Source organism: Hippocampus zosterae, chromosome 11 (assembly GCF_025434085.1).
Source record: "Hippocampus zosterae strain Florida chromosome 11, ASM2543408v3, whole genome shotgun sequence".
Taxonomy (NCBI): Eukaryota; Metazoa; Chordata; class Actinopteri; order Syngnathiformes; family Syngnathidae; genus Hippocampus; species Hippocampus zosterae.
The window spans coordinates 989765-1000815 of NC_067461.1; the positions used below are offsets into that span (position 1 = coordinate 989765).

The 11051-nt window shown below is 54.4% G+C and overlaps 1 protein-coding gene across 4 annotated transcripts; it reads left to right on the top strand.

Annotated features, from left to right (window-relative positions):
* Positions 1-497: 497 nt before the first annotated feature.
* On the top strand, positions 498-9348 carry zbtb18 (zinc finger and BTB domain containing 18). Of its 4 annotated transcripts, XM_052080642.1 has the most exons (3): positions 500-995; positions 3043-3151; positions 5505-9348. In XM_052080642.1, the coding sequence occupies exons 2-3, from the start codon at positions 3136-3138 to the stop codon at positions 7013-7015; spliced, it is 1527 nt and encodes a 508-aa protein (XP_051936602.1). In that variant the 5' UTR covers positions 500-995; positions 3043-3135; the 3' UTR covers positions 7016-9348. The 4 variants fall into 4 exon arrangements, with proteins under 4 accessions (XP_051936603.1, XP_051936602.1, XP_051936604.1 ...); XM_052080643.1 differs by lacking the exon at positions 3043-3151 and having other exon boundaries at positions 498-995; XM_052080644.1 differs by lacking the exon at positions 500-995 and having other exon boundaries at positions 2785-3151.
* Positions 9349-11051: the final 1703 nt, after the last annotated feature.

Consider the following 11051-nt stretch of genomic DNA (forward strand, 5'->3'; position numbering starts at 1 on the left):
ATAAAACCTTGCTTTTTACGAGGCCGTGATCCACGTTTGGTTATTTCATAAATAGAATGGCCTCACTGGAACGTGGTATGAGTTAACCGTGTGATTCGCCCGAGTTGTTGTTCAACAATATTGGCGTTATTCTTGTAACGTATGTTGTTTCCACAATGCACTTGCTCCCGCGTCACTGCGGTTGGACTACACTACCCACGATGCACCTCGAAGCGACAGCGCTCCTTCCGCCTTCTCCACCTGTCTGTATGTCTTCTTTTTTACAATTCTATGTAGAACGACAGAGAATCGGGTGAGGAATACTGACGTTGTTCCTTTTTTGCGTCCGTTTGAACTGAACCAAACACATATTATGACCGCATTCACCTTCAGTACGAATAATCCTGTGAGTAAAACCTCTATGAATCAATATCAATTGATAAGCGTGGATAATATTTCGAATGAGTTATGACAGTATGTGATGTTTTTTTTGACACTGTCCTGCCGCTGTGGTTTCCTCGAGGTGTTCCCACGGCGCTCGCTGCACCTGCTCGCCGCGGCCGGACTACAGTACCCACGAGGCCCCGCGTCTCTCCCTCGCTCCCGTCCGCCCGTCCTCCCCTCACGCGGTCGTCCAACCGAGCAGTCGGTTCGGCCGAGCCGCTTCTCCCCCCGCGCCCCTTCTCGGTGCGCGTCTTGTCGCCAGGTCGGAGTCAACCTCTGCCGACCGACGATATACGAAGACGAAGAACAAGAAGACATCGCACCCCCACCGCTCCCGCTCCTTGTCGAGCCTCCACCATTGGCTCCCAGCCTTGCCAGTCAAGTCCCAGCCCGAGTTGTGTGCGGGGAGCAAACAGCAACAGCTCGGAAACATCTGGCCGCCGCAGAGTCCCTCTCCCCTTGCCCCGGCTCGACAAGCCCGTTTATGGGAGGCGACGCCAAGTCGTCGTGAGGGGGCAAGCGAGGGAAGCCGCTGAGGAGGATTCGGCGGAGGACGTCGGAGCGTGCTGCCTGTAAGTGGCGCTCGGTCGCTCGAGTGAGTGGAGAGGGGCTGAGGGAGCGAGTGAAAAGTAGCTTCCTTCCGCCTAGCATGACCGCGTCGCGTTAGCTCGCTCCTTTTCGCAGCCGTTGTCATAGCAGCGGGGCCTAACGGCGGGCGGGCGGGAAGGCGGCGAGGCGGCAAAGTCCTTCCTCTGGCGGACGCGGCGCCCGCTCCGCACGCCGGCTTTCTTTCCACGCTCGCCTCCACTTCTTAGCTAGCTTCCAAGGGGGGGGGGGGCTCGGTGTGCGCGCGTGCCTCCTTCGACGCGGGCGTCTTCTTCCTCGCCGATGGAAAAGGCGCAGAAAGAGCAACTCGCTCCAAAACACGACTACTGGGCTCGCTGCGACTTTATTACCCTGACTTGAAAGACGACGGCCGCCCGCGGCGTTCATTCGAGTCAATTCGTTCAAGTTTCTCCTGATCAATCGGCGACGTTTTCGTGTTCGGACTTGCTCTAGCCGTCCGTCTTTATACCAGGGCTTCTCAAAAGGAAAGTTGCAAGGTGCCAAAGTTCCGAACTGTAGTAGGTGCAATAGCTACCAAGTGTCCCCAAGCCCCCAAATCCCATTGGGATGACAGATTGGCCGCCATAACCCCAAATATCAGGATGTGTCTTTTTAGATTCAGTGTTTGGTTTTATTCCAGAGAAACCTGTGGCTGATGGAAATGAATTTGAAACACAAAAAAACTGACCCGACCCCAGCCCAGAAGTTCCCAAGCGTGAGGCGGCCTCGCGAAAGTCTCGTCGGCTGTGCTCCCGGGCCATGCAAAATGTGTCCCAAAAAAATCCAATCTCACATTTGGTCCAAACCAAAGTGGATTTTTTTTTGGGGGGGGCTGATGCAGATTGTGAGATTAGGCAGATTAAAAAAGCAAACATTCATTGTTTGGCCCATTCATGAAAAGCAAGGAGGAAAAGAACGTGCCGCCACGCTTGCAACAGTCAAGCTGTGAATTGTATTTTGTCTTTTGCTCTTTGACTTTGCAAGAGAGACAAAAATGGGCCCTTTGTATTTGCGTCATTCTCTTTGTGATTTGAAAGGACCCAGTTCACGTTTGCTGATGGAAAATGGCCGCGAGCGGCAAGCCGCACATGTTTTGCCAGCAAACTCCTTCCTCAGCCGTGGAAACGTTTCCTTTCCCACATCGGAAACGCAAGACAAAGGCTGATTTGGAATCCTCTCCCGAAACGCGTCGCCCTTCGACATTGTCGAGAAGGCTTTGAAATCCACACGCGCGCCTTCACTGACGCCATAAGTGGCGCTCATCCCTTAAAGAGTGTTTGTTCCTTCGTGTGGTAGCTTGTCCGACCGATGTGGGGGGGGGGGGGGTTCCGCCGCTCGTCTCGATTCTTTGAGCCGAGCGGCGGAGCGTGAAAAAGTGTAAAACAATCTCAGCTGCGTGCGTGTGTCGCTCGCCAATGCGCCTTTTGTCTCCGAGGGAGCCGCCAGAACGACTTGGGAACTTTTCCCGGCTTTCTTTTCGGGCACATTGGGAACAAACCCAAACCAAAATGCGTACTGCCGCCGCTGTTCGTGGCTGCCCTTTTCCAGAAAGAGAAAGAAAGGGGGGCAGGGGGGCTGGGGGGGGCGACCAAGTTGTTGCTTGAAATGAAAGAGGAGTCTGGTGGCAGGAGTGGAGAGGAGGCAGCATATGGCTGTAGAAAGAGCACAGCTGGAGGTAGCATCTCCATCTGAGGATGATGTCAGAGCAGCTGACAGGCTGCCATCCACCCACCACCCCCCCCCCCTCCCCCCTCCCTGGCCCTTTATTGTGAGGCAGCCTGGGAGAGTTTGAGTGTGTGCGTGCGCGCGTGTGTGTGTGTGTGGCAGTTAGTAGCAGGCAAGAAGAGGTGGGAGGTGATATGCGGTTCCCCCTCCAACATCGCCGCCACTTTGCATCTGTCGGTCGCACTTTCAACACAGCGAGCTGCCGCTGCCGCTGCCGCTTCTTTCTCATTTGGCCCTTCTTCCTCCCGCTCGCGCGCGTTCGCCGGCTCGCCCGCTACCAACTCGCAGGCGAGGCGAGAGAAGGCGAGAAGGGAAGGACGCCAGCCGGCGCGCCAGCCGCACGGCCGCGGCTCCCCGGCCACGCTGGACATCGTCGAGTGGATGCGCAGCGCCGCAGGTACCGTCCCCGACCGTTTGCGTTTGCGGGGCTTCGGCAGCGCTCGCGCTCGCGCTCCATTTTCAAACGCCGCTTTACTTTCTGATGGACTTTGCGTCTTTGAAATGCGGCGTCGGGTCTCGCTGCATTTCGACGCCGCCGGCGCTCACGTATTTCAAATGTTCACGTTGGCACTTTGGACGAGAAGCGAGATGATTTAAAAAACAAAAAAAAAGAAAACAGCCAAACTTGACAAGCGACTTCAGACATTTGAAATGTTGTGGCTTGGGCACTTGGCGTTGCTCGGTGCGCCCGAGAAAGGAAGACGGGACGGAAGCGGCATCATTTGTTTGTTCGCCGACGGCGGCGTAGCAGATGGCTGGCTCGGCGTTGGGAGCATTTCAAAGGTTCCGCTTCCTCGCCGCCTTTTCCTATCGGACATGTCGTGGCACTTTTTTTCTCGGGGTCCGGTGCGGGAACGCCGGCGCGGTTGGAGGCGTTCGAATGGCCGGCGCCCGAAGCCGAGCGTGGGCTTCCCCGGCCCATTTTACAAGAAAAGCGGCGCTCTGAAACGTCAAAGGCGCGTTTCTTGCGATCCGCGGAGGTGCCTGGAAAACGCCGGCGCTGGCGTCCCGGGGATCCTAATTTAGAAGTTTGGGCTTTGCGCTGTCCGAATTGGCTAGACAGCTGTAATCGCACTCGCTGCCCGTCGTAATCTCTTTATCTGGCTAGCAGCTGCCATATGGCCCCCGTCAGCTGGATCAGATGTGGATAAGCCCCCCCCGCCACCCCCGCCCTCCCCCGACCGCCTTCCTTGCTGTTCGGGCCGGGACCGGTCCATGCCTGCGTCTTTATTTTTAGGCATCTTAAGGATTAGGATTGATGCTGTGACGAGCGGGGCACTTACAGTGATTGTCTTGTAAATCTTCTTCTTCTTCTTCTTCTTCTTCCTCGGCGTCTTCTGGGCAGAGGAGGAGGAGGAGGAGGAGGATGTGCAAAGGGTTTTCTCGTAAGACCGCGTCTCGGGAGCATGTGGAGAGGAGGGGCTAGTTCACCCTTGTCCTCATAAGCCCCCCCCCCCTCACCCCCACTCCCTCCCCCCATTACACACACCCTCCCCTGCCCCTCATTAAAAGTCGCGCACACACCGCACACACACTCGTCCATTCTTAGCGAGGCTTCATTCAAATGAGGCCATTTGAGCGTTCGGGCTAACGAGCGGCGCGAGAAAAGCCAGCGAGCGGGCGGGCGGGCGGGCGGCAAGCAGGCAGGCATGTATTTTCTCAGGCGGCACAAAGCGACGTGGCTAACAGGTGGGTCTTTGTAAGATGGTGGTGGTGGTGTGTGTGCGGGGGGGGGCACGGTTGAGTTTTGTCAAGCCGTGCGCGGAGGTGGCGGTTAGGTGGGTGTGTTTGTTGTGCAAAGCCGCTTAGCTAAAAGGGCCGCGGCGGGCCAGGCCAAAGTGGATTCATAAAAATAACCCGCGTAGGAGCAGCGGCGGCGGACCGCGGCGCAGAAAAGATGAGGCGGCGCAAATATTCCGGCACGCCGCAAAGGAATGCGCACCTGACCCGGGATGGCTTTCCTCCCTCACACACGCAAAAGTCCCCAAAATGGCATGCGGGCATCGCAATCAATTCTGTTATTGTCAGAAATAATTCATTTCTCTTTGAAAAAAAAATGTATGAAAAAAAATGTATTGATGTGACGAATTAAAAAAAGAAAATAAAAATAGCAGTGGTGAAATGTTGGACTTGGCGCGTGGCGTGCCGATATCATGCCGGCGTCGCTTTTGGAATTGAAGCGCACGCTTGCGTTTGGTGAGACGCACCTTGACGAGACCTCCGATTGTCAGGGACGACATTTTCCCGCGATTCAAGTCAATTGATTAGATCAGCGGCCTGGCGTTTTCCCTTTTTGTCTCTAAACGACATGAGAGTCGAGTCGCTCCCGTCTGAGCAGACGACCGGAGCGCGCTCGGAGCTTTTACACTTTCCCAATTGATCATCTGAACTCAATTCCATTTTCAAATGTATTGACAAGCAGTTTATGGAAGACGCTGATTTGATTTGGGTTTTTTTTTTCTTTTAGAATTACTGACAGAAATCCTAAAGGAAAAAAACTCCTTTTTTGGTGCCACCCGAGTGTCAAATAGACAATTGCGTAATGTGCTTTGATGACGTAAATTGCACTTTTGGAATTTGCCCAGCGAAAGGAATGACATTTCTTTCCTCATTTTTCGAGACGAAGCCGGCCTGCGGTAGACGACGGGCGCGTTTGATTTTCGTCCGCGTGGGAAGGAAACGGCCGCGGCCGGTTCCTCGAGGAGCAAAAGAAAGAGCAAAAAGGAGTTTTGCCTTGTGCGTGTGCGCAGGTTATGAGGACAGCAGGATGGAGTTCCCCGAGCACAGCCGGCATCTGCTGCGGTGTCTGAGCGAGCAGCGGCACCAGGGCTTCCTGTGCGACTCCACCGTGCTGGTGGGCGAGGCGCAGTTCCGCGCGCACCGCGCCGTGCTGGCCTCGTGCAGCATGTACTTCCACCTCTTCTACAAGGACCAGCTGGACAAGCGCGACGTGGTGCAGCTCAACAGCGACATCGTGACGGCGCCGGCCTTCTCGCTGCTGCTGGAGTTCATGTACGAGGGCAAGCTGCGCTTCCAGGACCTGCCCGTGGAGGACGTGCTGGCCGCCGCGTCCTACCTGCACATGTACGACATCGTCAAGGTCTGCAAGAAGCGGCTCAAGCGCCAGGCGGCGGACGGCCGGGCCGACGCCGACAAGGCCGACAGCCCGTCGGAGGGCTCGGCGGGCCCGCCCGACGACGACGACGACGACGAGGAGGAGGAGGACGAGGGCAAGGCGGGGGCGCCGTGGCTGAGGATGCCCGAGAGGCCGGCGACGCCCGCCAGCCCGTGCCGCGGCGAGGCCGAGCTCAAGGCCGCCTCGCCCGGCGCCAGCCCGTCGGGCTCGGGCGGGTCGCCGTCGCGGGGGTCGCGGCGCTCCGCCGGCTCGCGGGGCCGCCTGGACGGCGCCGACTGCGTCCTGGACCTGTCGGTCAAAGCGCCGGCCGGCCTCAACCACCAAAGCTACTCGGGCGGCGGCAGCCCGCCGGCCGTCAGGGTGAAGGTGGAGAGGGCCGCGGCGTCGGACGAGGACGAGGACCCGCTGGCGGCCGGCGACTACGAGATGGAGCACAGCGGCGGCAAGGCGGCGGCGTTGGCGACCGGTCACGGCGCCGGCCCCCCCCTGTCGGCCCAGCGGCGCCTGGGCCTGGAGGCCCACCTGTCGGCCCTGCGCGAGGCCTCGCTGGCCTCGGAGCTGGAGCGCGAGGACAAGCCGCCTGGCGAGGAGGCCCCCCCGGCCGACGGCGGCCTGCCGCCCTACGTGTCCAACATGCTGGCGGCGCCCCACGCGCAGATCTTCATGTGCCCGCTGTGCAACAAGGTCTTCCCCTCGCCGCACATCCTGCAGCTGCACCTGAGCTCGCACTTCCGCGAGCAGGAGGGCGCCCGCGCCAAGCCGGCCGCCGGCGACGTCAACGTGCCCACCTGCGCCATCTGCAGCAAGACCTTCTCCTGCATGTACACGCTCAAGCGCCACGAGCGCACGCACTCGGGCGAGAAGCCCTACACGTGCGCCACCTGCGGCAAGAGCTTCCAGTACTCGCACAACCTCAGCCGCCACGCCGTGGTGCACACGCGCGAGAAGCCGCACGCCTGCAAGTGGTGCGAGCGCCGCTTCACGCAGTCGGGCGACCTCTACCGCCACATCCGCAAGTTCCACTGCGAGCTGGTCAACTCGCTGGCGGTCAAGAGCGAGCCGCTGCCGCTGCCCAACGTCAGGGACTGGGCCATCGAGGACGGCTCGCAGGAACTCTGGAAGTAGACGCCCCACCATCCCACCCCCGCCGCCGCTTCGCAAAATGTCTCGCAACGGTACCGCCGGGTCCTTATTCCCGCCCTGCCCGAAATTCATCAGGTCAAACCGTCCGGGCGGTCACGCGGCGACCCCCGCCCCTCCGTTTCCAGGCCAGATTTGAACAAATCGGCCGAGCGTACCTTTTGTTTGTTGCGACGCTCGAGCGGTAACCAAAGCGCCGCCGCTGAACGCCGTGTTTGGCCGCCGTTGTTCCTTGACGCCCGTTTCTGGGGAAGCGCAAATGGGCGGCGGGACTTCCCCCGCGTGTCAACTCCGCGTCGACTTTGAAAATGTATTTGCGCGGCTCCGTTGTACCCGAGGCCATCTGGCGGCAATCTCCCGCCTGCCGGCGCGCGCGACGGCCTAACCCGAGCGAGCTACGCGGCCGGACGGCCGTCAAGAAATTTGCGTTGTCGGCTGACTTGCGGCGCTCGGGGAGGCGCCTTTGAAAGCCACGCGAGTCTTGCACTTTACTAGCACATGAACACAAGTTACTACTGACTTTTCTTTTCTTTTCTTCTTTTTTTCCTCTCGCATTCTCAATGTGGCGGAAGGTCCGGCCTTTCCATTTTTCATTTCTGTCTTTCATCTCACCGCTCGACAGGCAAGACACTCAACAGGTATCCGCACTTGGGAGATGTGTGTGTGTGTGCGTGCGTGTGTGTGATTTTCCAGCGGCAAGGCGGCGCCATTAGCCTGTTCAGGGAGCGACTGACAAAATGAAACTCATGCAATGCACAGCCTCCTTTTCTTCTTCTTCTTATTTCGATGACTAATTTTCAATCGGCCTGAAGTCTTTTCTAGCATTGGACAAATGATTACTGAGGAATCTTTTTTCTTCAATGTAGCCGGCAGTCCTTGTGTGAAGAAAAGTATCTTTCATTTCAGGTTCTTTTTTTTTTCTCACCAGCTTTTGTTTCAAATCAGTACCGGTGATGATGATGATGGTGATCAATCATTTTATAGGATTTTATTTTCTCTTTTTAACCTCCTGTTGCATGACGTCTACGCTTGTACATTTGAAGATTTTTTTTTTCTTGAAGACAATAATGTGAATTTGCTGTATTACTGTACACATTGTTATTGATCAAATTTGGTCTTTTGTTTTTTTTTTTATGAATATGCTACTACTGCTCCAGGGTGAAGCCAAGCTGACCATGACTGGCGGGGAGGGGGAAAAAACGCATGCATGGGATTTTGTCGGAAAAAGTTGGCAATTTGTGGCCGGGAAGCTCTTGAAGCCGGCGTGTGTGTGCACTGATCTCGGCTGTTTTTGTGCGTGTGTGTGTGCGCGCGCGCGCGTGTGTGCAAGCGTGGAAACGACAAGCACCTTTTTAAGTTATAAAAAAAACAACAAAAACATGAAATTGCGTGCTGAAAAAGATGCCTTTCAACTCCATCTTTGCGACTCAACATGTCTATTGGAAAAAAATAAGAATCTGTTTGGGAAAATGTCACGGCATTGTCCAAATCAAATCTACCAGAGCGGATTTTTAAAACGTTGTTTGTGATTTTTTAAAAATTATATATATATACAGGTGTATATTTGTTTCTATTTGGGAGATGGAGCTCGGTTTGGAATCGTCAAACGTCTCATGCAATCCCCCCAAAATAAAGAGTTGCTGAATGCTTCATCGCCCCTAAGCGCGCGTGTGTATGTGCGCGCGTCCGTGCACGGCCCGCCCGCCCATTCATCCAACCTGCTGCAGTTTGCGTCATCACTGCTGTTTTTTTTTAATTTTTATTTATTGTAATATTTCTGGTTGTACTCGAGCGCCTTAAACTGCTGTAGTCCAGGCTGATTGTTGCTCTGATTTTCTTTCGGAATGATTATTATTCATATTATTATTATTTTAATTTAAGCGTATTTGTAATAATTTATTTGCGAGTGTCAGGCTGTGAACAAACCACAGTCGGACCTTTTTGCTGTGTTTACTTGAAAACGAGACGGGTGCGGGTGCTCTTCTTTTGATGTTCATGAAATCAACATTTCGAAAAACGTCTTTTATGAGGAACGGGAAAATAAGGACAATCACCATCTTGCGGGGTCAAAACAGGCCGATTTTTTTTTCAGATCGAATCGCTCCCTTGTTGAGAGGAAAATGTGTTTATTTTAGTGGGGGTTTTTTTTCAATTCGTTTGAAATGGAGATGTAGTCAGTTTTAGCTTTGACAATCATCGTTTGTTTTTCTCATAGGGGAGTCGATTCGAAATGCGTTTCGTTTTTGTCATTTCCGGTGTGCTGTTGGCGTTTTTCAATTGTGTGCAAACTGCAATAAATGAAAAGATTCTTCGATGGACCGCTGGCTCTTTCTTTCTTTTTTTTGTGCTCAGGGAGCCGGGCTGGGTTATCCCAAAAATCCATTCACGCGTCCGTTCGTTCTGCCTTTATCCGCACCCGACGCGGGCGGGAGCCAACCCCGTCGATGCGGCAGCCCGGACTGGAAACGCGGGGCACAGGTGAAATACGGGAGGAACCGCGGGCCAGAAGCCACCCGGGAGCCGGCGGTGCCGTTAGCTTAGCCCATTCGGGGCCGATCCTTGATGCTGATGTGAAAAGTCACCGCCCAACGAAAAGAGTAGTCGCTGAGAAAACGAACACCACCATTTCCGGCTTTAGGCGGGCAGTGGGGAATCCACCGGAAACGCACAAGGCACTCGTTTCAATTCGTTGATTGAAATGAATGTTCAAGGAAATGATTCGACTCGCACATGATTGAGGGACAACGATTTGCCGTCGTTGATCCAAATTGCGTTGGCAAGTCAGATGGCGGCCGTCCCTCCCTCCCCCTGCGAGTCTTCTCCGCCGAGTCGGACGGCTCCCGTGTAAGTTTATGTTAAATTATTATTTCCATTTTATATTTGAACATCGTATTCTATTGTGTTACAGTTACTTAGGTTATATTCCGTTGAATAATTGCTTAAATAAGTTTATGTTGATATTGTCTGATTGGCTGAAGGAAACCAGGAAGTGTTTGTGTTACCGGAAGGAGATGTGTTAAGGAGAGTTAAGTAGCAGACTTTGGAAAATCAAGAGCTGCGTTCAAAACCTACGAACCCCTCAATTTTGACTTCATTTAGTTTTGTTGCCCGTCCGCTGCGACTCCTGACACCGCTCAAGTCAACTTTTATCGATTCGTTTTTATGCGCGAAATCCAAATCTGCCTTTGTTTTTTTTCCTCGAGCACATCCGGTTTTCACAATCGCAATCATCATCATCATCACGTGACACATGGATGAATTAAGGCGAAAGGTTTTGGCGGGCTCTCGCTGCGCGCGTCGACGCATGCAAACTTTGCTCAGCAGCTTGTTGCCCCCCCCCCACGCCCCACCCACCCCAACACGCACAGCTTGTAAAGCTCCTCAAGGAGTTTTGCAGCAAAGAAATCAGCTTTGAGCTGCTTTTACAGATGCATCGAGAGCTGGGCAGCCATCGGTAGGCCACAGATGGCCTCCTCAGTCAGCCCACCACGGCCCCCGCCCCCAAGACACACACACACACAAGCGACATAAGCTTGCTTCTAATCTCCATGTCTGACAAACGCCTCATTTTGCTGCGAGGAACCTGCAAAGAAGCACAAGCAAGTTCAGAAGGGATGCTTGAGGGTCCCTCGGGATTCACCTTTTGAGGTCACGAGGTCGGGCAAACGGCCGCGACGAGAGACGTGGAGACAATTCTCCTTCTTCACCATAAATCAATCAATATAGCCGCAAAAGTTATTGCGTTCGTTTTCATATTTCATGGGGAAAATGGCACCACACGTGATGTTTATTTTGTTTTGTTGTCCAATGATGGGTCCAGCAAAAATGTCATCATCGTTGATGTCCAAATTTCTCTTCCGCTCGGTTCACACCAAATATGACCAAAAACAACGCCCCAAAATGGGATCGTCCAGCCTTGATTTGAATACAATTCCAATGAAAGCGTCCAGTTAAAAACGTGGGTCACTCCTGAAATCTTTTCACCTGCGACAGTATTTGGTGAATCCATCCCTTCCCAAGA

Bases quoted from the DNA above. Each gene is read 5' to 3' on its own strand.
- zbtb18 (XM_052080641.1), top strand. From the start codon at position 4,404: ATGTATTTTCTCAGGCGGCACAAAGCGACGTGGCTAACAG. The intron at 4,444-5,504 runs GTGGGTCTTTGT...GCGTGTGCGCAG, and splicing joins CAAAGCGACGTGGCTAACAG to GTTATGAGGACAGCAGGATG.